Below are 27,318 nucleotides of genomic sequence, written 5' to 3'. Positions count from 1 at the left end.
ACCTGTCCTCTCTCAGGGTAAGAGACTCGTGCACATAAATCCAAATGTACATGATTGTCATGACTGCAATTAGAGCCAAGTTTTGGGGAGGGATTTTAAATGAAAGAAAAGCCTCCTCATTCTCACATATGATGTGCCTACAACTCAGGGCTGCGGGTAAGTGACCAGGCCATGACGTTGCATGTCTTCTTCATTTTCAAACATAGACAACTAACTTATGGCACCAATTCTCTTTTTTAAAACATGGCAATTCTTTTGAGTAGTGGAATTAAAATTTGAATTTTTAAAGTTTTCAAGTCAGTTGCTCAGCAACCTTACTCTTAGAGGTACCATCTCTAAATACAAACTATTCTGGCAATTTGTCTCAGGAAAAGGGTCAATTTTAAAAACTATTTAAAAGAAAATACAACAGTTATCTCTCTCTTTGTATACATCACACACACATGCACACACACTAAGGAAGAAAACAGCTGCTTATAAAATGCTTTGGCAGTTTTATGTGCTATTCTCTAAATGTACACTTGACTGAAAGAGCAAGAATATAATGAATTATTTTAGAAGGTGTTTTTTATTAGATGCATATTTTCTTTCAAGCAATTTGTAACTTTCACATACATAAGAATATGCAAATACTAAGATGTCAGAATGTCTTTGACTTGGCCCAGAGGGTAGGGTCCTATGCTACTCTTGCACTCTCCACAACTTAAGAGCAAAAGGAAAGACATTTCCCTTCATTGCTTCCTGCTGACAGCCACAATGCTCACCGTTCATATTCAGAGGCTGAGAAAGTCAGTAGCACCTCTTATTATTCTGACACCTTCATTCCCTGAGTAGTTCTCACCACTTTCTATTCCCTCACCTTACCTGTACTATGATGGTTTTAGCCATCCCCCAAATTCAAAACAGTCTCAAGTATGTGCACAATCATATGAGAAACAACAGAAAAAAACCTCTCTCTCTCCCTTTGAAATGAATATACCCAAACACTAAGGGGTATATTCATTTCAAAGGGAGGGAGAGACGACTTTTTCTGTTGCTTCTGGTTTGTCTGGAGAAGGCATCTGGAATAAGTACCTAAGGCGCCCCCCCACCCACCCCCATTCAGTCTGAAATACGGAGGCTGGTAAATTGTACTTTTGTGGGTTTTAAGGCTCAAGGCAGCTTATTTCGAAATGAATATGTCCCTTCCCCCCTTTGCCTATTGATGGTTAAATGCAGAAAATGATACCTACACTTGTGTGCACTGGGCAGGCAGCATCTTAGTTTTTCAGGCTTCCCTCACCTCTATGGGACCCCTTTGCTCAATGCTTTGCTTAGTGCTATCCCTGAATGAGTAACTAAGAGTTTGATGCTTATTGAATGTGTAGTATGTGCTAAATGCTGCCTGTGGTTGCCTCATAGAATCCTCCCAACAACCCATGAAATGACTACTAGGTAATCAATCCTCACCTAGATCTCATGTGTGAGCTGAAGTATGTTCCTAGACCTCATACCTCTTGTATTCATAAATCTAGTCTCCTCCTGGAGACCCCTCAGTATTTGAGCGGGGATGGGAAGGAAATCTCTGAAGTCAGAAGCATTCAGTGAAAGACAGCCTGGAGTCTGGGTGAGACTGTGTTCAAGCTTTGCAAACCAGACCCATCCTTTTACACCAATCCGTCTTCTTCTTGACCTAAACCTCCTCCTCCTCCTTCCGTGCTTGATGTCTTTTCAAGGGTTTCTCCAATCTGCTTGAAGCCTAGGGATTCTCTCTGACTCTTCTCTGACCCTCACTTCCAACCCAAATCCACCCCAGTTCTGCTGACTCTGCATCCTCATATGCTGCACGAATACCTCCCTCCTTCCCATCCTCACGAATACCTTCCTCCTTCCCATCCTCACGAATACCTCCCTCCTTCCCATCCTCACAAATACCTCCCTCCTTCCCATCCTCACGAATACCTCCCTCCTTCCCATCCTCACGAATACCTCCCTCCTTCCCATCCTCACGCCTTGAGCTTAGCAGAGGCCATCCTCACCCTGACCTGAGGGCTGTCGGTGGTCTCCTTGCCCTAAATGCTCATCCTTCCTGACCCTCCTTTGGCCACAGAGTAAACCTTCTGCAACACCAACCAGGATCTCCCTGCTCAGCTCATGACTTAGACGGAGCAATGCCGTCAAGGTTCTTCATGATCTAGCCTTGTCCTTCCTCCCCAGGTCTTCCCAACCAGCTCTGTCTCCTTCTACAGCCAAGCTTGCCCATGCAGTGTTTGCAGTGAGGCTTCTGTCTTTGCCAGCAATAGATGATCCAACTCAAATTCCTTCTCATTTAAGAAGCTTCCCCAGCTCTCCCAGGCCACAAGTCTCTCGCCTGGTTCTAAGTCAGTGAAACTTAGTAACCATACCTTGGAGGGGAAATCACACACGAAAAGTGTCATTTCTTAACTAATCATATTCATGTCTTTTCTCCCCATAGCAAGACAAAGACCTGTTTTAAACACATTTACAACCTATATGTTGCCTTGTACTAGGTAAAAAGTTGTACATTTCTGAAATAATTTTGGTATTTCTGTTCAGATCACTAAACTCAAGAATCAGCAATTCTCTGAGGCTTTCTTTTAAATATACATAAGGAACTTTCGGAGTGAAGGGAGAGTTTGTCAATAACTTGATGCATGTGAAGGGGAGATAAAAAGGTTGCTATTTTTCATCAACATATTTTGATTCGGCTTTCTATAATTGATGGGCTTAAAAGATCTAATCTACTTTAAACAGATGCCAAATAAATGGATGAATCTTAGACCCTCTATAACAGTAACTTCCTTTTAAAAAAGACCTCTCCCACCCCACCCCCAGCCCAGGCTGTGTATGAAAACTAAGCCATGTGCACAACTCTGACTGGGTCACCAGCCCACTTGAGTCCGGGTCACAAGCCCACAGATATTTCCTGCTCCCCAGTGGATCGGGTGTAAACTGAGCTTGCTCGCTCGGGAGCCTCTTGCTGGAAAATAGAACAGCATTTGCAGAAGCGTTTGGCAATGTGCTTTTGGAAGAAGACTAAGAGGTAGTTTCTGAACTTCTCCCCGACAAAGGCATAGATGATGGGGTTGATGCAGCAGTGCGTCATCCCAAGAGTCTCTGTCACCTGCATAGCTTGGTCCAACCTGTTAGAGCTACTGCAATTATTCAGGCCAAAGAATTCCTGGAAGGTGTTCAGGAGAAGGACAATGTTGTAGGGAGCCCAGAAGAGAAAATAAACAATCATGATGGTGAAGATAAGCCTCACAGCCCTGTGCCTCTTCTTCTCATTTCGACACCGAAGCAGAGTTTTTAGGATTCCTGAGTAGCAGATGACCATGACAAGCAGCGGCAGGACCAGCCCCAAGATGACTATCTTTAATGTCTGGAAATTCTTCCAGAATTGATACTGACTGTACGGAAAATGAGAGCTGCAGGTGTAATGAAGACCTTCTTTTTGAGATCTGGTAAAGATGATTCCTGGGAGAGACGCAAACACAGCCACCACCCAAGTGATCACACTTGTCACCACCCCAAAGGTGACCGTCCTGGCTTTTAAAGCAAACACAGCATGGACGATAGCCAGGTACCTATCGATTGTCAGGAGGATGATGAAGAAGATTCCAGAGAAGAAGCCTATAAAATAGAGCCCTGTCAAGAGTTGACACATTGTATTTCCAAAGTCCCACTGGGCAGCAGCATAGTGAGCCCAGAAGGGGACAGTAAGAAGGAAAAACAGGTCAGAGATGGCCAGGTTGAGCAGGTAGATATCAGTCATGCTCTTCAGCCTTTTGCAGTTTATCAGGATGAGGATGACCAGCATGTTGCCCACAAAACCAAAGATGAACACCAGTGAGTAGAGCGGAGGCAGGAGGCGGGCTGCAATTTGCTTCACATTGATTTTTTGGCAGGGCTCCGATGTATAATAATCGATGTCATAGATTGGACTTGACACTTGATAATCCATCTTGTTCCACCCTGTGAATAAATAAAAAGTGATCTTTTACAAAGTCCTAGAATGTATTTAGTGGCCCTCCATGAATGCAAACTGTTTTATACATCAATAGGTTTTTAATTGCATACATAGATGTCTACATTGAATTAACTCCCTTTTTGGCCAAGCAATGAAGTTTTGTAGTGAAGGGAAGGTTTGCTGCTAGCTTCCCTGCCCACTAGATGGAGAGCTTGGCTCTGTTGGGGGGAATTCGTGAAAGCACCATCTCACCAAATAAAATCTTGTGCTCTATAGCACCATGGAGTGAATGAAGCCTTGATAACAATTTTAAGAAACTGGGTCAAGCATGGTGCAGCTCAGCCTTTTTGTTGTTGTTGTTGTGAGACAGGGTCTCACTCTGTCGCCCAGGCTGGAGTGCAGTGGCATGATCATGGCTCACTGCAGCCTGGACCATCCCGGGCTCAAGCAATCCTCTCACCTCACCCCTCCAAGTGGCTGGGGACTACAGGCGCCACCACGCCCAACTAATTTTGTTTATTTTTATAGATACAATATCACACTATGTTGCCCAGGCTGGTCTCGAACTCCTGGGCTCAAGCGATCCTCCTGCCTCAGCCTCCTAGAATGCTGGGATTACAGGCATGAGCCACCATGCCCGGCTGCAACTCAGTCTTAACATTTTTATTGACGCTAGAGTTAGCCCACAAAGAACATGCACTATGAGCAAGCCAGTAATAATTAAGAGGCCTCGAGGGCACATACTGGATGCCAATCACTGTTCTAAGCATCATACCCATTCATTCATTTAATCCTTAGGGCAACCTTATGAGGCAGGAAATATTTTTCACATTTTGCAGACAAGGACCTTGAAGCACAGAGAGGGTGAGTAACTTGCTCAAAGCCACACAGCTAGTAAGCAACCGATTTTGAATGCGGGAAGCCTGCACTCTTAACTACCATGCTACCCTCCCTCTCAGTCCTCGAAAAGAGAATTAAAAGGCAAGACCATCAGATGTTTGGTGACATGATGTAGTCAGAGTGAAATGGCCGGGTGCCCAAGTCCCCAGGGAAGGTCATAGATGCCAACAGCCAATTGTAAAATCCTCACATTTTCTGTGAAGTTTGTGTTTGTAGTTTCTGAGTTGCCACAATTAAGAGTTGTCATACATACCCAAGAAATAATAAAATAAAAAATGTTTCGTCTGCCACCACAGATGAATATCATGCATTCTGGGTAGTTTAGTCTTATAACCAGCTGTCTTGCCTAGTCTGTTTAAGTTCAGCTGCTCCAGCTGAGAATTTTCTCTTATTAAACCCTGTGAGTCTCAAACTCCCTGCACCTTAGACTAGGCAGCTGAGAGAAGCCCCTAGAAAAGCTCATTTTTAATTTTGAACCATAAAGAATTATATACTAACTGTGCCATGAAACTGATATATTAGAGGAAAATTTTATTTGGCGTTTGTAATTTAATATTAATTTTGGCCATTTTTAGGCTTCCCTCTTGTCTGGAGGAAAAAGAAAAAAGAGAACCAGACTTAGACACAACTTCTTGTGGGCACATATTCAGAAGGCATCTCACTGGAGAGGGTTTAGTTCTCCTTAGCAGAAGATAAGATTTCAAGATTTCAGCTAAGACTCATCTCTCTGCAAATCTTTCTTTTGAGAGGTAAGGATTGTTAGTTATTAAAATACTATTGCTCCCTTTAAAGTCTTTCACTCACAATCATGTTTTGTATCTTTGATGTTATAACCGTCTGAAACTCATCCCAAACTCTGACCCTTTCCTTATCTTAAAGATTATATTTTAAGATAATTGTATGAGCACTTGGTGTTTGCCAAATGTCTTCTATGGGTTTCCTGTAAAGTCTTTTACTCATCTCAGAAGCTAACTAACAGGCCAAGCAGCTGAGAGGTTACTTACCGGGGAGAGTTTCTTGTAGGGGAACGGATGTCTCAGCTCTTCTGGCCAGATGAGCTGTGCAAATCAATCATATAGACAGTATAAAAGTAGGAAATGCTGTTTCTTTTGAAGGAGGGTGGAGTTAAATCATTAAGTGTATCGAAGGCAAAAAGAATCAGAGAACAGTTCTTCTTTTTAAGTTGAGCTTAAAATAAGCTAGAGAATAGATCTCTGGTCTGAAAGTTTATTTATGGGCTTTTCTCACTGGATTATTTTGTTTTTGTTCTCTGCTCATCCCTCTACACAGAATCCGTTAGAAAATATAAAGAATAAAGGATATCAGAGCTAGAAGAACATTTACATTCATCTAGTCAAAAGCCCACATTTTAGTAAAAGAAATTACTATCCAAGAAGCCAATGATTTGTACAAGATCACAGGGCTTTTCAACAGTAAGGCTAAAAGGTTAAGAAAATTCTGATTATCTTAAGAGTTGCTATTAATTAAAGCCAACTTAAACCAACTTTAAATGTAGAGGGGGATCCTGGACTTCACATTAACCCTGTGCCCCCTTTTTCTCCACTCTCCCCGTATCCCCTATCCCACCCCAACCCCCACACAGATGCTCACCACCCAATATTATTGTTCTCTGTAAACGGAAACAACCTGTTGTCTAAAGAGTTTTAACTATGGGCTCACGGGAGCTAAACAGGTTTCCCATCTTTTTCTGGACCCAGGATCTTAGTGGGGATTTTCACTCTGTTCACTATTTTGTTGCCCTTCAAACCAGTAAGCATTTATGAGGACTCACACTATGCCAGACACATAGGTGGCAGGATTCTTCACTCCAGATATAATCTATCTGGAGCTATGAGAAATTTTCCACATGACATAAGTATATGGTCAAGTTCAGGTTCTTTATGACTGTACTATATACAGTCATATCAAGCTCTCTTGGTGGTCGGTGACATCTGAAAATCTCAAGTATTGTCAGCAGAGCTGAGAAGACAGCAGAGAGCTACTCCCGAGCCACAAGATGCCCTCTGGGCTTCCGTGACCTTGGCTCTAGAATAAAAAGCTTTGGCTTGTGATCTCTAAGAAGGCAAAGGAGACCCCAAACAGCAAAATTACGTGCCCCCAATCCTACAGAGGCAGACTAACCCAGGGGCTAAGCCAGTGGCCTCTGTAGTCAGACTGCCAAGCTTGAAACCTGTCTTACCCTCAGCTTTCTCATCTGGGTATTGGGCTGAATGACAGTAGTCATTTCATGAGTTGTTGGGAGGATTCTATGAGGCATCCACGGCCAGCATCTAGCACATACTATGCACTCAGTAAACATCAAACTCTTAGTTACTCTTTCAGCAGTCCTTTGTCAGAGAGAGTTTATTTGATCAAATCCTAATAAAATTGGTTCACCGGAGTCTCTGTCTATAGCAGATTAGTTTCAGCAAACTAGAAGCTGAAAAGGTAAAGCTAATTGCTGGTGCTTGGAGAATAGAAAGAAATGACTGCTTGGGAAAAGCCAGAACAGTATAGAAATAGCCCAGCGATCAAGACACCCCCACCCCCGCCCCATATAGGGACATGTGTCTGTGCTACAACAGAGCTCAGTAACATAATCATAACAAGGACAGCGAATCTTCGAGAAAATGTTCTAGTTCATCCCATATGTGCAATTCAAAAGGCATTGATTAAGAACTGCAGTCATGCTGCTGGGTTTAACCTCCAGCTTCATTACTGCTACTTGGCTCTGACCAAATTATTGAAGCTCTGTGCCTTAGTTTTCTTAACTGTAGAGTGGAGGTTTTAAAAAAACCCAAATACAAACTTACTCAATACGCCTGTGGTGGAGAGGGAATGATAACAAGTGTAGAGCCTTTTGGGCACCCACCCTCGGGGGACTGTTTAAGCAGGGAAATATAAAGTGTGCTTTTGAAAGAGTTCAAAAATAGGTAACAAATAAATTAATGTAAAATTTTATAGAAAATAGATAGCATAAATACAACTTTGGTTTTTCGAAAGATAGATAGCCTTGTATTCACTGGTAATCCACTTGTGCAGAACTCCTGGAGGCTGCCGGACCAACACTGTATTTCTGTTTGTGGCAATTGCTGGTTCTTACTTTCACCATGCAGAGCTGAGGCTTTGCCATGTTCTGTGTGTCTGTTGTTAGGGTATTGGAGGATGTGAAGACATACTCACCCCCAGAGGGCAATGTGGGCTAGCGGAGCAGGCTCAGAGTCACACACGCTGTGCTGCGGACTTGCTGTGTGACCTTGGCAAGACACTTCCACTGCCCAAGCTTCCATTTCCTCATCTGTTAAATGACGTGCTAGACCTGGGGCAGCTTCCACCCTAAATACTACATGATTCTATGGCCAAGTTGGTTTGAAAAATACAGGCTAGATGGGAAACAAGGTGAGGATTCACAGGCTGAAACAAGGAAGCACGCTTTGCAGTGTGTGTTACTCCACTTTTGTGTTTCTGGTCCAGAGGTGTGTTCTAGTAACCACTCAGGACAGGGGGGTTCAGCCCAAGGATTCACAAGAAAGTGGGGACCCATGGGAAATTCTTCAGCATTTAAATGAAATGTTGTTCCGGATACAATAATGACAACAAACTAGCAGCTTATCATGCTGTGACTTAGTTGCTTGGTGTCTGCTACTCTTTCTACTTTGTCCCTCTCAGTTTGCACGGCTCTTGTTCTCTTTTTATTATTAAGTACATTCGGACACCCCATAGGAAATGAACTTTTGATCACTTTGTCACTCTAGACTCCATGCCCATATTGGAGGGTGTTTCGTGCCATCCCTCCTTTTTGGGGCCTTTTTGTCTTTAAACAGCTGCTCCATGTCTAGTCACTGCACCTATGTTCCAAGCATTGCTTTGCTGTCTCCTTGCTCACACCATTTCTGGACCATATTTTCAGAGCATCATCAACAGGATGGGGAGAATGTTAATTATTCACTTTGGGTGCAAGGGCCAACTACATGAGCACAGTGAGCAGAAACCCTGCCATACAGCAGCTGTTGTGAAAATCCCTGGGGCCTGAGTTGACTCCTGGTCAATATCAGTCAACAGTGAGACGGGCTGTAAAAAGAGCAAATGAATCTTTTATTTTTAAAACAAATGTCTAGGCCAGGCGCGGTGGCTCATGCCTGTAATCCCAGCACTTTGGGAAGCCAAGGCGAGTGGATAACTTGAGGTCAGGAGTTTGAGACCAACCTGACCAGCATGGTGAAACCCCATCTCTACTAAAAATACACAAAATTAGCTGGATGTGGTGGTGCGCCCCTATAGTCCCAGCTACTCAGGAGGCTGAAGTGGGAGAATCTCTTGAACCCAGGAGATGGAGGTTGCAGTGAACCAAGATTGGGCCATTGCACTCCAACCTGGGTGACAGCAAGCTGTGTCTCAAAACCAAACCAAACAAACAAAATGTCTAATTATAAAACCAACACATGCTCATTGTATAAAATTGGGAAAAACAGAAAAAAGGAAAAACTTAGGTACATTCTCACAGTATCAAAACAATGTCTTTTAAAACATGATGTTTCAATCCCAACTTTTCCCATGCACTTTTCGATTAATTGTTCTCATGCATATACCATTCTGTAGGCGGCTTCTTTTTTGTTTTTTTTTTAGCTAAAGATTATAGTGTAGACATTTTCCTATATTATTAAAAAATTCTTTATAAGTGTAGTTCTTTATTATTTTTATTGAGGAAGAACACACTTAGTGGTACTTTATTATTTTTATTGAGGAAGAACACACTTAGTGGTACAGCTTGGTGAGTTTTGATATGCGTACATGCATGTAACTATCACTCTGGATCAAGATGATAAGGAACATCCCTATCACTTCAGAAGGTGCCTTTTGCTCCACCCAGAGGTAAGGGCCACTCTGTCTTCACAGAGATTAAATGAGCCTGTCTTTAACTTCTATAAATGGATTACAGATACTGTCCTCTTTCCTGTCTGGCTTCATTCATTCAACAAGATAGCCTTAACTATATTTAACAGAGCTCCGTCATTAGACAGTCGGGCTCTTCCTGTTGTTCAGTACACAGTCGGGCTCTTCCCGTTGTTCAGTCATGTGAGCAGTGTCACACTGATTGTCACCATCAGTGCTCTGACATCCCTGTCAAGAAGTACACTCTTCCTGTCCCCAGAGCTACCTTTACCAGGAGAGCCAGGGAGTCCCCCTGATCCTCACAGAAATAGGAAGAATCCACCCCCATCCAGTGCCAAGCTTTGTTACCCACGTGCCTCAGCAATGACACTTGAGTCTTATGACACCCACCAGGTGACAGCCTCTTTACCTTCTGCCTCAGACACCTATCATCGTGGGTGGGTTGGGAACTCACCATGCTGTTGTCTCCATCCCTGCCTCTGTCCTGTAGACCTTTCCCAGGGTAACCCACTTCCCAGGCCATGGACCACATCCCCCACAGGGATTTGTGCAATTCATCAAACCAAGTGGACACGTGCAGGCTGTCTACCTCATGGATTCATTAGATAGGCTCAAACCTGGTGGGAGCCCCTTAGCTCAGCTGAGAAGTCTTCTCTATGCATTTAGGGGATTTCTTTCAGATCGGTGTCTAGGCGTGAGGCTAGTGCCATGTAGGTACAGTAACAGATGTCTAAGCTAACAGTTCAACAATACAATAGACTCACTGTGATCTTAAGTGAGTCAGATCATACCTGGAGCTCTATACTCAGCTCTGCACATAACACGAGATTATGTAGGACTTTTCTGGTTGTCCCAGAACTAGCAATTATGGCCTAAGGCTGAAGGCAAAGAAGTGTTACGCACTCACAGTTCCAAAGAAAACCACTGACACCTGGGCTCAGACACCTCTCCCAGGGCTTACTAGAAGATGACAGCACCAGCCCTGTATCCACACCCATCACATCAACTCCTCTCACTCCAGTCTGTATACGGAGGCAATTAGGATAATGAATGGACTGTAGAAGTGGGCAGGATTGGTGGGGAAGCGAGTGAGGGCACCTCTCCTCAAAGCCAAAGAAAGGGGCTCTGAAGAAACCATATGAGGAATGGGGACTTGCAAAAGGAGAGGCCAGCATGGGTGGGGCCCCCACTGGTCAGCAGACAAGCTGAGCAGGGGGAGTGGGGATTGGAGAGAGGTGATAGGGGTAGAGATAGGGTGTGTAAGTGAGGCTGCAAGGATCAAGAGTGCCCCTGGGTTAAGTGGCTACCACAGGAGGGAACTGGGCAGGAACTGTCACATTGGGTCCTACTTTCTGGGTGAGATGAGCCCAGCACCCAGAAAATGGTGGGTTGGAAGAAGTCAAATCAAAGAGAGATCCCACATGTCTAGATCCATATGGAGCCCCCACCATCTCTAGGCCCTTGGATGTGACCACACAGTGTGCCTGCCACTCTGGGGCATCTTGACCAACACAGAGTGGACTGTGGCAGTAGCCAGTTAGCTAAAGAGGTTCAGGCACACCTTGGTGAGATTGTGAGCTCAGCTTCAGACCACCACAATAAAGCAAATATCACAAAAATAACTTTTTTGGTTTCCCAGTGCATATAAAAGTTGTGTTTACCCTATACTGTAGTCTATTAAGTGTGCAATAGTATTATGTCAAAAAAACCAATGTGCATACCTTAATTAAAAATATTGTGTTGCTAAAAATGCTAACCATCATCTGAGCCTTCAGCAAGTCATGGTGTTTTTGCTGAAGAGGATGGCGGTCTTGTTTTGATGTTGATGGCTGCTTACTGATCAGGGTGGTGGTTGCTAAAGCTGGGGGTGGCTGTGGCAATTTCTTAAAATAAGATGACAATGCAATTTGCCACCTTGGTCGACTCTTCCCTTCACAAAAGATTTCTCCATACCATGTGATGCTATTTGATAGCATTTTACCCACTTCTTTCAAAATTGGAGCCAATCTTCTCAAACCCTGCCACTGCTTTATTAACTAAATTTATGTAATATTCTAAATCGATTGTTGTCATTTTAACCATGTTCACAGCATCTTCACCAGGAGGAGATTCCATCTCAAGAGACCGCTTTCACTGCTCATCTGTAAGAAGCAACTCTTCATCTGTTCAAGTTTGATCATGAGAGTGCAGCAATTCAGTCACAACTTCAGGCTCCACTTCTAGTTCTAGTTCTCTTGCTATTTCCACCACATCTACAGCGACTTCCTCCACTGAAGATGTGAACCCCTGAAAGTCATCTATGGGGGTTGGAATCAATGTCTTTCACACTCCTGTTAATGTTGGTATTTTGACCTCCTCCCATGAATTACAAATGTTCCTAATGGCATCTAGAATAATGACTGCTTTCCAGAAGATTTTCAATTTGCTTTGCTCAGATCCGTCAATGGAATCACTATCAATGGTAGCTATATAAACTATATAAGGCTATATATATATATATATAGCTATTTCTTAATAGCCTTATGAAATATATTTCTTAATAAGACTTGAAAGTCTTGGTCCATGGACTGCAGAATGGATGTTTGTGTTAGCAGGGATGAAAACAACATGAATATTCTCGTACATCTCCAACACAGCTCTTGATCGACATGGTGCAGAGCAGTAATATTTTGAAAGGAATCTTTTTTTCTGGGCAATAGTTCTCAATAGTGGGCTTGAAATATTCAGTAAACCATGCTGTAAACAGATGTGTTGTCATCCAGGCTTTATTGTTCCATTTATGGAGCACAGATAAAGTAGATTTTGCATAATTCTTTTTTTTTTTTTTTTTTTTTTTTGAGACGGAGTCTCGCTCTGTCGCCCAGGCTGGAGTGCAGTGGCGCGATCTCGGCTCACTGCAAGCTCCGCCTCCCGGGTTCACGCCATTCTCCTGCCTCAGCCTCCCGAGTAGCTGGGACTACAGGCGCCCGCTACCACGCCCGGCTAATTTTTTGTATTTTTAGTAGAGACGGGGTTTCACCGTGTTAGCCAGGATGGTCTCGATCTCCTGACCTCGTGATCCGCCCGCCTCGGCCTCCCAAAGTGCTGGGATTACAGGCGTGAGCCACCGCGCCCGGCCGATTTTGCATAATTCTTAATGACCCCAGGATTTACAAAATAGTAAATGAACATTTACTTCAACTTAAAGTCATCAGCTGCATTCACCTCTAAAAAGAGAGTCAGCCTGTCCCGTGGAGCTTTGCAGCTTGCCTTGACATCTCCTCTCTAGCTGTGAAAGTCCTGGATGGCATCTTCTTCCAAAATAAGACTGTTTTGTCTACACTGAAAATCTGTTGTTTAGTGTAGACACTTTCATCAATTATCTTATCTAGATTTTCTGGATAACTTGCCACAGCTTCTCCCTTTGCACTTGCTGCTTCATCTTGCATTTTTATCTTATGGAGATGTTGTCTTTCATTAAACCTCACAAACCAACCTCCGCTAGCTTCAAACTTTTCTTCTGCAGCTTCCTCACCTCTCACCACCTTCATAGCATTGAAGAGAGTTAGAGTCTTGCTCTGGATTAGGCTTTGACTTTAGGAAATGTTGTGGCTGGTTGGATCTTTTCTCCAGACCACTCAAACTTTCTCCATATTAGCAATATGGCTGCTTTGTTTTCTCTTCATTTGCGTGTTCCCTGGAGTAGAGCTTAAATATCCTTCAAGAACTTTTCCTGTGAAGTCGCAATTTGGCTAACTGGTGCAAGAGGTGAGCTTTTGGCCTTGACTTTCAATATGTCCTCCTTATTAAGCTTAATCATTTCTAGATTTTGATTTAAAGTGAGAGACGTGGGACTTTTCCTTTCACTTGAACACTTAGAGGCCATTGTAGGGTTATTAACTGGCTTAATTTCAATATTATTGTGTCTTGGGCTGGGCACAGTGGCTCATGCCTGTAATCCCAGCCCTTTGGGAAGCTGAGGCAGGTGGATTGTTTGAGTCTAGGAGTTCAAGGCCAGCCTGGGCAACATGGCAAAACCCTGTCTCTCCTAAAAATACAAAAAAAAATTAGCCGGGTGTGATGGTGCACATTTGTAGTCCCAGCTTGGGAGGCTGAAGTGGGAGAATCACCTGAGCCCAGGGAGGCAGAGGTTGCAGTGAGCTGAAATCACATCATTGCACTCCAGCCTGGGCAATCAGAGTGCGACTCTGCCTCAAAATATATATAAATATATATATATATAATTGTTTAAATATATATATATATAAAATTGTTATATATATATTATTGTGTCTCAGGAACAGGCAGTCCGTGGAGCAGTCAGAACACACACAACATTTATTGATTGTTTGCCATCTTACATGGGTGCACTTCGTGGTGCCCCAAACAACTACAATAGTGACATCAAAGATCACTGATCACAGATTACCATAACAGATATAGAAATAATGACAAAGTTTGAAATATTGGGAGAATTACCAAAATGTGACACAGAGATGTAAAACAAGCACATGCTGTTGGAAAAACAGCACCAATAGACTTGCTCGAGGCAGGGTTGCCACAAACTTTCAATTTGTAAACAACAACAACAACAACAAAAAACAATATCTGTAAAGCACAATAAGACAAGGTATGTCTATATTTGCCCTTTTTCCTAACACTCCTCTCCCACTTCTCAATGCTAGTCCATGCCTAAAGAGGGAGGTACAAGAATTCCCCACAAGGTAGACCACTAGGCATGTGCTGTGGAGGATGGAGCAGGAGGGGACATAGGGACAGAATGCACCCCCTCCTCTAGGCAGGGCCCTCCAGAATCCAGTCGACCCTAAGGGCCCATTGAAACAATGACTGGAGAGAAATGAAATAATTTCATATTGTGAGCTGATTACATTAGGATGTGTTATAAGGGATAGTATGAAATAAGATGTTAGTCCATGCCCTTACCCTTGCTTGCTGAGCTGCTGGGCCTGCAGAGCCTTTCAGGTGCTGGGAGGGAGAGGTTTTTCCCAGCATAACCCTCGGCTCACATCTCACTGTGGCTCCAGGCTGGGGCTGCCAAGGCCGGACCTTGCATTACAGGAATCTGTTTACACACACACACACACACACACACACACACACACACACACACAGAGTGCCGAAGCGGCAATGTCTGAAGAAATTTCCAGCCTCATTCCTCCCATGCCTGGAACCAATCTCTTCCCCTCAATTCATGCACTGTCTTCCAGAGGTCAGCTCACCAGCCCATACTCCTTCTGTCACAGTGTGGCCCCTCTGGGTGGCCCTTGGTGGTTTTTCCTGCGGGCTAATCTCACCTGAAGCCTTTTCAATTTGTCAGGGAAGTTTTCATAACGAGCAAAAACAAAAGAGGAAGGAAGGGTGGGCTCTTGAAGGTTTACTTTCTGGAGGCTTCGGGGCCTCTTTGCAAAATGCTCCAACCTCCCCAGCTGCTGGGGATATCACAGATCAAGGGAGGTGGCATGGGGTGGGCTATGTCAAGACCCTTCCTTACCAAAAAGTCTTCAGACACTCATCCCTCAGAATGATGATGAGGGATCATCATCTTCCACCTGCTTAACTCGAACAGCCTACTCAAATGTCCCCAGAATAAAGGAGACTTGAGGATTCCACTTTAGAAAGAGAGATGGCTGGCAATTTTTTTTTTTTTTTTTTTGAGATGGAGTCTGGCTCTGTTGCCCAGGCTGGAGTGCAGTGGCCCGATCTCAGCTCACTGCAAGCTCCGCCTCCTGGATTCATGCCGTTCTCCTGCCTCAGGCTCCCGGATGGCTGGCAATTTTTAAATGGCAGTTTCTTTGGCAGCAATAAAATCCTGCTGTGGCTGTTATTCCTATGATGCAAGACTGTCGTTGCATTAGTCACTCTGTCCTCCAGGCTCTCAGCACTTTTCACAGATGCCTCTGTTCCTGCTCTGCACAGCGCACTGTGACTGTGCACAGGACCTTCTCTACCCCTCCCACTCCGCAGCTGGCCCTGGCCTTGGAGGTGTAAAGGACACTGGCATTAACATCTGTCTTTCTGTTTCCAACCCAGTCTGGCATAGGTAGACCCTCCGGGATGCTTGTCATATTGAATTCCATGATTGAAAATAAATGGATAGTTTTCCAGATTCTATATATGAAGTCACTATATACCACACGTCTTAATCGGTTTTTGTGCTTCTTAACAAACAACCCCTAAAACTCAGTGGCTTATCACAGCAAACACAGACTTCTTGCTCATGTTATATGTGGCTGCAGCTCCCTGTGTCTTCTCATTCACCAGGGCGCACAGGCTGAGGGGTGTGATCTGGAATGGGCCTTCCTGTGGCTGAGCAAGAGGCTCTGCTTGAATGAGGCAGATGTCACTTCTGCTCACATTCCAGCAGCAGAGCCAGTGGTGGAGGGCGTGGGGTGTGTGGCCTGTAGGGTGCACTGCAAGTCACACCACAAGGGCAGGTGTGTGTAATCACACAGGGGAAGAAGTGAAAAGTTGTGAACAAAACACAATCTTCCACACCACAGTGTAAAAAAACAGCCAGTTGTTTTTAAATCTTTTATCAACATAGTTATAGCATTGATTTATTTTCCAAATCATAGTTGTTAAAAACAGTATTTACATTTCATCACCATCAACTTAACATTTTATGCATTTATTAGGATCATACAAATATATGAAGGTGAAAGTTCTGCTCTGTCCCCACTTCTTTCTGAAACCTTCTTTAGCCATGTGGCCTGAAAGTAGAGCCATAGTCCAGCTTGGGAGTCTAGTTCCCAAGTTGCCTGGTTCTAGAAGCCCAGTGTTTCTTGCTTGCATCAGATCAGAAACACACTGGGCAACATAAGAACATTCTTAACTTGGCTCGACTAAGAGGAAAGTCTTTGCTTACTTCAGGGAGCTTCTCCACCTTCCATTCTTTACCAATAGGGTTTAAAAGCTTTGATTAGAAGCCAACTTGATTTAGGAGCTCCCACTGGCCAAATAGGGAACAATATGAGCATCAACAAGGACATCTGCGAAGCACTGAAACACTCGAATGTGATTAAACGTATGACTTCATAATGATACAAAGCAAAACACAAAAGGCTTTTGGCAGCAAGCCTGAGAGAATGGAGATCCAGCTGAGATGACAGCGATGGAGCGTATACTGTGATTCAAACGACATCATTACTTAGATGCTGCATGCACATAGGCTAATGTGCCCACAGATCACACACTTCCAACTCCTGCCAATCAACAACTATTGGGTTGACTCAGCAGTCTCCCAAACATACCACCTGCTCAAAATTCTTAAGCTCAAAGCTAGAATTATCTCTGTGACTAATACAGCATTTTCACGTTTGACATGATAGTAACTCAAACTAACACTTTACCACATTTACAAGTTGCAGTTTTCAGCTTTAATTTTATTTTTACTATTTAAAAAAAGTCTGAACTCTATGCCTATATTCAAAAATGAGGAACTGGAAGGTAGTTTGGAAAATACCGTTTTCCAACCCAGCTGGAGTCTCTCTCCTCTCAGCCTTCCTGCCTGGTAACGTAGACACCAAGATTCACACTGTGAATCACACATCTGTGAAGCCAGATGTGTGATTTCCAAAGCAGAGATCTGTCATTTCTGTCTCTAGGCTCCTTCTCTGTCCTGAAGACTGGCTTCAGGGGCTCTGCCAATTGACTTTCCTTTTCCACGACCATCGAGGAGTCCTTGTGTAGTCACTTTCACATTCTTTCCTGGTCTCGCTCCTGGACCTCCACACACTGGTTTTTGGAGTGGGGCAATCCTACAGCCAAGAGCTATGTGAAAAAGGCTGTGGGGGAAAAGAGAAGAGCGAGGGGAGTGGCAAGGCAGGGAAAAGCAAGCACAAAACAAACCAGCTCAGATCCAGACAAGAAGCTTTACTGGGTTCTGATGCAGCCTTCCTGGCTCTCCACTTAGTTGATTCCGGAAATAGTTCTGCAGTGGTTACACACGATCCCCGTCCTTTGCTCCTGGTGAAGGAACTCATCATTCTCCACCCCCTTCTCATAATCACTACCTCCTGGAGAGATCAAGCAAGAGCCTATATATATATTGCATATACATATATTAGCATATCATAGATAATGCATCTTTTATAAACAAAAATTTTCTGAATTTTTAGACAGGGGGATGTGGCCTAAGAAGCATCTGAACAATGGAGCGTGATATTTCATAGATTTCAAATGTAGGGTGCATGGGTGCCATAGATAAACTGTAATAAAGCAAAAATATGTCATGCACTTATGCAAAAGAGAATCATCGGACTCGACCAAAACTCCCAGGTTATTGCAGTTCCCAAACTCTCCCTGACCTGGTGAACCCTTCAAGGTTAAATACACGTGGCAGATGGGGCTAAGGACCAGTATTATCTCCTGGCTGAATGTGTGAGCCCTTTGCTCACCTTTGTCTTTGTCCAGGCTCAGCCATGCTCATGTCTCCCTTCTTCTCCTCTCAGCCCTGACCCCACTATCCCTCACTCCCATTCATCTGTGCCTGTCACATTCTCTTCTTCACCTCCAGCTGGCCCTTGATTTCAAGACATTGACAGAATCAGAGATTGAGTGAAGAAATTATGAAGACTAGAAAAAGAGGATTAGCACAAGGTAATGAGGCATTTTTCAGGAGCTGAGATGAGCTTTCTGGAGAGTCAAAGTCTCTACCCACAGTTTTTCTGGATTATTCCCTGAGCACATGTTGGATATGCATTGAGTGACATAGTCTGTATTAGTACACACAGCCCTGAGGTTCCTGGGCACCTGCTTTACAGGTTTCTGTTGTTCAACAAACCCTTGAAGTTTGTTGTTATATACAGATTGTTATCTCCCTTTATAAACAACAATCAAACTGCTCCTCGTTTTATAAACCAGCCGAGACTTCCTGCTCCCCAGTGGAAGGCGTGTTTGTTGAAGTCACTCCATCCGCTGTCTCCCTGTAGAAAACTGGACATTGTTTACAGAAGCGCTTGGTGATGTGCTTTCGGAAAAACACCGAGAGATACCTTCTGAACTTCTCCCCAACGAAGGCATAGATGATGGGATTGATGCAGCAGTGAGTCATCCCAAGAGTCTCTGTCACCTGCGTGGCTTGGTCCAGTTGACTGGTGCTTTCACAGTTACTCAGGCCGAAGAATTCCTGGAAGGTGTTCAGGAGAATGACAATGTTATAGGGAGTCCAGAAGAGAAAGTAAACAATCATGATGGTGAAGATGACTCTCACTGCCCTATGCCTCTTCTTCTCGTTTCGACACCGAAGCAGGGTTTTCAGGATTCCCGAGTAGCAGATGACCATGATGAGCAGTGGCAGGACCAGCCCCAAAATGTTCCTCATTATTGTGTGGAAATTATTCCATCCTCGTGGAAAATAAGGGCCACAGACATAAACAGAATCTTCTTTCTGGCATTTAGTAAAGATGATTCCTGGGACAGAAGCAAACACAGCCACCAACCAGGTGATCACACTTGTCACCACCCCAAAGGTGACCGTCCTGGCTTTTAAAGCAAACACAGCATGGACAATAGCCAGGTATCTATCGATTGTCAGGAGGATGATGAAGAAGATTCCGCCAAAATAACCGATGTGATACAGCCCTGTGAATAATTTGCACATTGCATTCCCAAAGACCCACTCATTTGCAGCAGAGTGAGCCCACAATGGGAGAGTAATAAGAAAAAGCAGATCAGAGATGGCCAGATTGAGCAGGTAAATGTCAGTCAAGCACTTCAGCTTTTTGCAGTTTATTAAGATGAGGACAACCAGCATGTTGCCCACAAAACCAAAGATGAACACCAGCGAGTACAGCGGAGGCAGGAGTTGGGCCCCGATTTGCTTCACGTCAAATTTATGACAGGGAGCACCGTAATCATAATCAAAAAAGGTGGTGACTTCTTCACCGCTCTCGTTGGTATTTCTGATAAACCGAGAACGAGATGTGGACAGCATGTTGTGGATGTACTGGGGAAATGCCTCCTTGTTCAATCCACTTTCTCTGCTCTGTAAACAAAGAACAAAATGATGACCACACAACACAAACACCACAATCCATGATCTTCCAAATAGTCTGGCACCACATAAGCAACTTCCCAGTCTTTGGCCTCTCCCTTGCAGCCATCTCCCTGAAAGCATGTGTGCCAGTTCCTGATTTGCCTTTCATTCCTAGTGGCAGACATCAATGATTTACCCAACAGCCATTTTCCGACACCCTTTGTCTTCCCCAGCAAGCCAGATTCTCATTTTCAGGCTAAAAGCGCTGGGCGTTTGTTTTCTCTGGCTCCTTTGCAGGTGGTGCATAGGTCTGTGACTCATTGCTGGACCATAATATGAAAAGGGAGTCTGCTGGGCGCTTCTGAGAAAGCTCTTCTTCCCTGATAAGACAGACACAAGAGAACCCTCCATCTGCCCCTCCTGCTCTGGCAGCATGCCTAGTGAGGGCATGGTGCCATGAATGGAAGACCTAGAGAACCATGAGAAGCCAGGCAGAATCCTAATATCACTGAGTCCTAAACCCACCCTTGAACTACTCACCTTCTGCCTTCTTTTTTTTTTTTTTTTTTGGAGACGGAGTCTCGCTGTGTCTCCAGGCTATAGTGCAGTGGCCATGATCTCAGCTCACTGCAACCTCCACCTCCTGGGTTCAAGCGATTCTCCTGCCTCAGCCTCCTGAGTAGATGGGACTATAGGCATGCACCACCATGCCCCGCTAATTTTGTATTTTTAGTAGAGATGGGGTTTCACCATGTTGGCCACGATGGTCTCGGTCTCTTGACCTCCTGATGCACCCGCCTTGGCCTCTCAAATTGCTGGGAGAAAAACAAGCCCCTGTTTTAAAGCCATTATGAACTGCATTTTCTGTTCTCTGAAGTCAAAAACGTTCTAACTGATGATTCTCTCAGCTTTCTGCCTCCATCATCCTGCCAAAACTTCTCTTGTTAAGATTGCAGTGACAACTCAATTTTTCAAATGCCCTGGTTTTATTCCAATTCCACCCTCTTCAAGTATTTGATCCTTCTGCTAACTTCCTCCATTTACAATTCTTTTTGGCTTCCAGATGGGAGGGGCTGTGCTACCGCTTTTTATTCATGTTCTTTGCTGGCATCTCCTCCCCGTGCCCACACCTTAAGATTCCCCAGGCACCATACTTAGCTCTCACCTCTTTAATTTTTTGCCTCTTTATCCTTGCTACAAAGTTCTTCCTGAATTGTATTGTCTAAACTCATGGTTCCTACTCCCTTCTATGCTACTGTTTTCTAAAGCTCTGTCTTCAAGCTCCAGCTTTCCCCTAAGCCTTAGATTTGAATTTCCCATTGCCTGCTGCATATCTCTCCATGCATGTATTCACTGCATCAACACTTATTGAACACCTACTATGAACCATACTCAGTTTTAGGCACTGAAGTGAGCAAAGTGGGTATCATGCAGGGACCTCAAATTCAACCCACCCCAAATGGGGCACTCCTGAAAACTCCTCCCGATTGTGGATTCCTCCATTGCCTAAGAAGCAAAATTGGGCATTGCCCTGGGTCGCTTCTCCTTCTGAAAATTAGGAGCCAGTTTTTGGAGCCAAACAAACCTGGATTCGAATCCTTATAGGCAGTGTAATCTGGGGCCAATTACTCCTTCAAGTGCCGATTTCTTTATGCATAAAATATTAACTATGCTGAGTTGCTGTGAAGATCAATGGAGTAAGGACTTAGGACAGCATCTGACACAGAGAAATGCCCTGTATTATTATCATGTCATTTGAGTTCCACCTCATAGATGCCTCTCAGATTCATCCCCTCTGCACTGCTTTCAACTGTCACTTTCTTGCTTCACATACTCCTCACTCCTGGCTTTGTTGTAGTCTTTCCTTTGCTCATGGCTCATCTCAAGCCATGTTCCCTCTCCACCTATCTTCTCTTAAGTTGAAATTGAATAGTCACTCTTAGCTTAAAACCTCCAGTAGCCCTATGACTTATATGTGGTGGGCTTCAAAGATAATGTCCAGACTGCCCAGCACAACATCTTTTCTGAGTTTGCCTCTTCTCAGCCTCACCTCCAGTCCCTTCTCCAATCCCAAATCCTGTGCTTCAGCCACAGCCATCTTCTCTTCATTTTCCCTAAACTCACCATTTCCTTCATGCTTCAGTGGTTTTGCAGGTCCTTGCCCCTCTGCCCAAAATGATTGGTGAGCTTCTATTCACCCTTCAATACCTCCTGCTCAAATCCCCCTTCTCTGTGAAGCCTAATCTGTATCCTCTGTCATATTACTCTTGTCACATAACACTGCATGCATCTAGATAAGCACTTATTATGTTATCTGCTACACACAGCATGTTCCTCAAGATCAAGGACTGGATTATGCTTCTATTTTCAGCTCTTATGATAGTACCTGGCTAAAGGAGGCACCAATAAATGTTCACTGAATGAGTACATAAAACTCTTTATAATAAGAACTATAAGCCCTAACATCATCAGGACTTGATTCTCAAGAATTTTTTTTCTGGCAGTGACTGTGAATTTCTTTTCCACCCACCTGTATACTTTATCCTTCCATTTCTCTTGCAATTGACACTTTTCACAAGTCTTGTATTTCATATCACTGAGCCAGATTCTTGAAATCTGGAGAAGCTAAATAAGACCTCTGATCAAAGTTGGAAAAAAATGCATCTGCCTAAAGAATCACAACTGTGGTCATTAATTGAGTGCTCCTGAAGCTCAGATGCTATGTTAAATGCTGTGCACACATTACTTAATTTCATTTTTACAACTGGCTAGCATGTAGCTTCTACTACAGTGAACAATGAGCAAGATGCCTGAAATGTGCTGTCCTAGGTGTCATTTCAAGTGTCAGAACATGTCACCCAGAACTGATAGAAATGTATCTTTCAGAAAATAAATTCCTTACTTCTGCCTCTGTGGATCTCCTGAGTTGAGGCAAGGGACACATTTTGGTTCAGAGCTTGGATGGTCCTATATTTAGACTAACAGTTCCAGCTCTTTAACGTCCTTGGGTGCTCAGAGGGGCAGAGTGAGCCCCTGGGTGTGTGGACAGGTGACTGAGCAGAGTGGCTGTCCTGGCCTCGCTTGCTGCCCACTCTCCCCCATCAGCTGCTGCACCCTGCTCTTCCTCAGGGTTTCTCTAACATCTCCTGGTGCACATGCCATCCCCACCCCTGCCTCTCATCTTGATCATTCCCCCCAAGTGTGCAGGCTTTGCAGTTCCCCAGGGTGTACCCAGACCCGGCATTTCCAGCTTTGAGGTGCGTTGAGCCTATGAATCAGAAAGTAATGGAAAAAATGCCTACAACTCACCAGCTTGTGGCTTGTCTCAGGCAGTCCTGGTATGTCAGGCTTCTCAGCAACTGAACCAAACAGATCTAGAGGTAGAAACTTGGTATGCAGAAGTAGGAAATAAAGTTTCCTGCAGAAAGTGAAGGCGGAGATACAGGGCAACTAATGGTAAAGATTTGAAAAAAAAAATCAGAAAAATATAGTTCTTCTTTTCCAGTCAGGAACATTGTACATTGGGTTGAGGTCTCCAGAATAGGATTAATTTTGAAATCTTGCTTATGCAACCTTGAGTGTGAGTCAGGCAAACCCTGTACATCTGCTCCTGTTTCTAATGACTCTGAGCTTCTTTATCTTGTGGGTCTTTATACCTGGAACACTTCCACTCTCTGCTCTCCTACTAGTGATAATTTGCATGATATGAGCACAACAGAATGTTTCATGTTCCAGAGAATAAAGGGTGTTGGTGATAGTGGAGGAAGTATAATGAGGTTTTACTGCGATCATGTGTGCTGGTTTCAGTGGTATCATGGATTCAGAATCTGGTTAGAAATTTCATTTAGATAAGACTTTAAATTTTTTTTTTTATTTAATTCACATAATAATTGTATATATTTATGGGACACAATGTGATTTTTGCTACATGTATACATTGTGCAATGATCAAATCAGGGTAATTACATATCCATCCTCTGAAACATTTATCATTTCTTTTGAAATAATAATGATATTGAAAACCCTCTCTTCTAGCTATTTATATATACAGAATTCATTATTAACTACCGTCACCCTACTTGGAGCAGAGCACCAGCACTTGTTTCTCCTATCTCATGGTCACTTTGTACCCGTTGATCAACTGCTGCTCATTCTCACCTCCTCTCTTTCCTCCCCAGTCTCTGGTAACCACTGCTCTACTGTCTGTTTCTAAGATAGCAACTTTTTTTTTTTTTGAAATTGGGTGTCAGTCTGTCACCCAGACCGGAGTGCACTGGCACAGTCTCAGCTCACTGCAACCTCCACCTTCTGAGTTCAAGCCATCCTCCCACCTCAGCCTCCTGAGTAGCTAGGATTACAGGTGTGTGCCATCATGCCCGGCTAAGCAACTTATTTAAAAAAAAATTCCACATAAGAGTGAGATCACGTGGTATTTGTCTATCTGTGTGTGGCTTATTTCACTTAACATCCTCTAGGTTCATCCACATTGTCACAAATTACAGGATTTCAAACTTTCTAATGAAAAGGAAATGCTAAATTATCTCTTGTGTCAGGAACGTCCTTAGCAAGAAGAACCTCAGTTATTTTAAATGCCCCTCCTTGGAAAGACGTTTTGTTAAAAGATAATGTAAATTTTGCAATGGGGACATCAGACTAGGAGCATTCCTAAGATTGTGCAGAGAACATGGTGTCATCTAAGTTGGCCCCTGGCACTTTCTGGAATCCAGCAGACACTGGAGGCAGGATCTCATGCTGTGGACTTGGCAAGTTTCTAAGTTTCCATTTCCCAAATATGAAATATGAATAACAAGACTGGGGGTCTATGAGGGTAAATGGATCTAAAGCAGCTAGAGCAGGGTCTGGCAGGCACTCCACAGGTAACAAACAGAACAGAACAGTCTGAGCCCTGCAGAGTGCCAGAGGTTGAAGGATGCATCCACTGCTAGAGCCAACAACAATCAAATGCTCAGGGCAGTCCAGGTGTCCTTTCCAGATTTCAAGAAGTTGGCTTTTTTGTTGTTGTTGTTGTTGTGTTATGTTGTGTTTTTGCTTTCTTTTGCGACAAGATCTTGCTCTGTTGCCTAGGCCGGAGTGCGGTGGCACGATCATGCTTCACTGCAGTCTCAACCTCAAGCAATCCTCTCATCTCAGCCTCCCAAGTAGCTGAGACTACAGGTGCATGCCACCATGCCTGACTATTTTTTGTAGAGATGGGGTTTTGTCATGTTGCCCGGGCTGGTCTCGAACTCCTGGGCTCAGGCAATCTGCCTGCCTCAGCCTCCTGAAGGGCTGGGATTACAGGTGTGAGCTCCTACACCCAGCCCAGATTTCAGTCAGTTGTAACCATGTGTCCTGTGTAAGACCTGGTATATGTGCTAAGTAAGACCTGAGACTTGAAGGGTCTCAGGTTTTTTCTTGGAAGACAGCTCATTGCCTGTTCAGGAACATAGCAAGTTCCCCAGTTGTCTCTCAATGTGTCTCTGGGCCGGAATTGGAGCATATCTCTGAGATTTCAATAATAAGACAGGTCTTCCCTGACCTGGTAACACTGAGCTTGCTGCCACTTCTGGAATCTCCTGACCCTGGCATCTTGCCACCTGTTCCTATGATTCAACCCAGGATGGGGAAGAGCAAGAGCCAGAAATTTTGCTCTGGCTGATTAGGACGGCTCTCCAATTTTGTCTTCACATTGTGATCTTTGTCTGCAGCCCTGTAATTTCATAAACAAGGAGAGGCACAGAGGTAGATAGTTGCAGAGCCAGGATTCAAACCTTTGGCTTATACTGACACAGAGGGCAGGATAACAGAGGGCACCCTCCGCTGAGATTTTGAAGAGACAGTATAGAATGAAAATATTTTTGGAGGGGTGAGCAGGCTTAAAAGAAGCAACAGGGATGGTGAGGTGGTCTGTCATCCCTATGCTTTGTGGGAGACCAGAATTTGACACCCTAAAATGTACCTCTTTTGCATAAGGATTGTTGAGCTGAAGGCAATTAAGAAGCAGATGAAGGAAAGCTCTTTTCCCTCCCTTTATTTGTCTAAAAGCAGGATATAGACTTACAAAGACAAAACGGATCTGCACCCCCCTCCACACCTTCTGCCAGGGTGAACAAAGGTTCACCACTGAAGACAAATTTAAATCCTTGTGGACCTGGAGATGGCACCAGAGGAATCTTCATTAACAAGTGTTACTAACCAGCCTTTACCTCCATTTATTCCTTTTGCCTTCCTACAAGTCACTGTCCCTAAAGGCTCAAAGTTCATTTTCTTTGTCTTGTCATATCTCTAAAATGTTACTGAACTTTGTTGAAGATGCTATATGAGCTGGAATTCAAAGTCACCTTTTTGAGAATTATTCATTCCCTGGATAGCTCCTATGTACGTATAAAATATGTATGTTAATAAACTTTTCTCGTGTTAATCTGTCTTTTGTTACAGGGGTCCATTCCAAGAACTTATGAGCATTGAGGAAAAAATTATTTTTTTCTTCCTTAACAGCTAGAAGGATCAAAAGAATAAACAATACCACTTGAGTGCTACTGACAGCTGGAATTGAGAGCTGCAGGTTGATGGCTCAGCCACTGCTAGAAGTTCAGCAAAGCAGTAGGACAGTAGGGGCAGAAAGTATCCTAACCTCCTTCTCCCACTCTGACCTCCTACCAGTGCTTCCCAGTGACTGAACCAGATGGGAAGAGGGAACAATGGACAGTCTAGGCAATGTAGCCCCTAAAATCAGCATCCTGGGACTCAGAGTGGATCTGGGGGAGTGTGGCAAATAACCACACAACCGTCAAGTCAAACAGATTTTTTTCTTGCAACTTTCTTCTTACCTCGTCCATATATTAATAGATAGTTAGAAAATTGGGAATCTTGATAAGTACATCTTAGAATTCTTTATGCACATGGAGAGAGTTAAAAAGGATGTTTTTTCATGAGTTTGAGAATTCTGTATCTACCCATTGGCACTGGGTTCATGGTTTCTAAGGTTCCCAGTCTCAATGATGAGTATGGCCCTTCGAGCAGGCTTGAAGGAAAGTATGTCACAAGCCACTGAGCTCTGATGTGCCTGCTGACCAAGCAGGATTACATAGAAGGCAGGGCTGTGGTCACCTCAAGGTGACATGGGGCAAGGAAGAGGAGAAGCTCAATTTTTCTGCAAGCCAATGATATGAGAATAGTTTATGCTCCCCAAATAACAAAAGAAGACCCAGAATGCTGGCCCTAAGATGTTTAAGATCTTGTTTATTTTTACACTCAAGGTCAGCAGTTGAGTTGGGGATTAGGCCATTGAAACTGAAAGTTAGAGTTGTACTCAGAACTTCTCTGCCACTCCATGGATGGCAAGAACATGTGAGAGAAAGCATAGCTAGAGAGAATTGGTGGTGGGGCAAGAAGACAGAAAAGGTTTTTCAACAGCCTGAAGTACTTTAACGATGCCCTTAGCAATTTCCTAAGTAATGGGCAATAGATTTGTTCAGTTAGTGCCTTTAGAAAATAGAGAAATTCTTGCCTCTTGTCAACACAGATGCTTTTGGTTCATTGCGGTTTTTATGGTTTGCATGCTTCCTGTGACCTACTA

The 27,318-nt window shown here is 43.8% G+C and overlaps 2 protein-coding genes across 3 annotated transcripts; both read right to left on the bottom strand.

Moving 5' to 3' along the window:
• Nucleotides 1–563: 563 nt before the first annotated feature.
• On the bottom strand, nt 564–5,924 carry CCR5 (C-C motif chemokine receptor 5). 2 transcript variants are annotated; one of them, XM_063805076.1, is made up of 2 exons: nt 5,875–5,924; nt 564–3,975 (listed from the first exon to the last, which is right to left on the bottom strand). In XM_063805076.1, the coding sequence occupies exon 2, from the start codon at nt 3,962–3,964 to the stop codon at nt 2,906–2,908; it is 1,059 nt and encodes a 352-aa protein (XP_063661146.1). In that variant the 5' UTR covers nt 3,965–3,975; nt 5,875–5,924; the 3' UTR covers nt 564–2,905. The 2 variants fall into 2 exon arrangements, with proteins under 2 accessions (XP_063661146.1, NP_001009046.1); NM_001009046.1 differs by lacking the exon at nt 5,875–5,924 and having other exon boundaries at nt 2,906–3,964.
• Nucleotides 5,925–16,293: 10,369 nt separating this feature from the next.
• On the bottom strand, nt 16,294–23,349 carry CCR2 (C-C motif chemokine receptor 2). The gene is made up of 2 exons (XM_009445351.4): nt 23,049–23,349; nt 16,294–19,748 (listed from the first exon to the last, which is right to left on the bottom strand). The coding sequence occupies exon 2, from the start codon at nt 19,695–19,697 to the stop codon at nt 18,615–18,617; it is 1,083 nt and encodes a 360-aa protein (XP_009443626.1). The 5' UTR covers nt 19,698–19,748; nt 23,049–23,349; the 3' UTR covers nt 16,294–18,614.
• Between the last annotated feature and the right edge of the window lie 3,969 nt (nt 23,350–27,318).

This window comes from Pan troglodytes, chromosome 2, assembly GCF_028858775.2.
Source record: "Pan troglodytes isolate AG18354 chromosome 2, NHGRI_mPanTro3-v2.0_pri, whole genome shotgun sequence".
NCBI lineage: Eukaryota > Metazoa > Chordata > Mammalia > Primates > Hominidae > Pan > Pan troglodytes.
The sequence above is the reverse complement of the archived record's forward strand: the minus strand, read 5'-3'. Positions and strand labels throughout refer to the sequence as shown.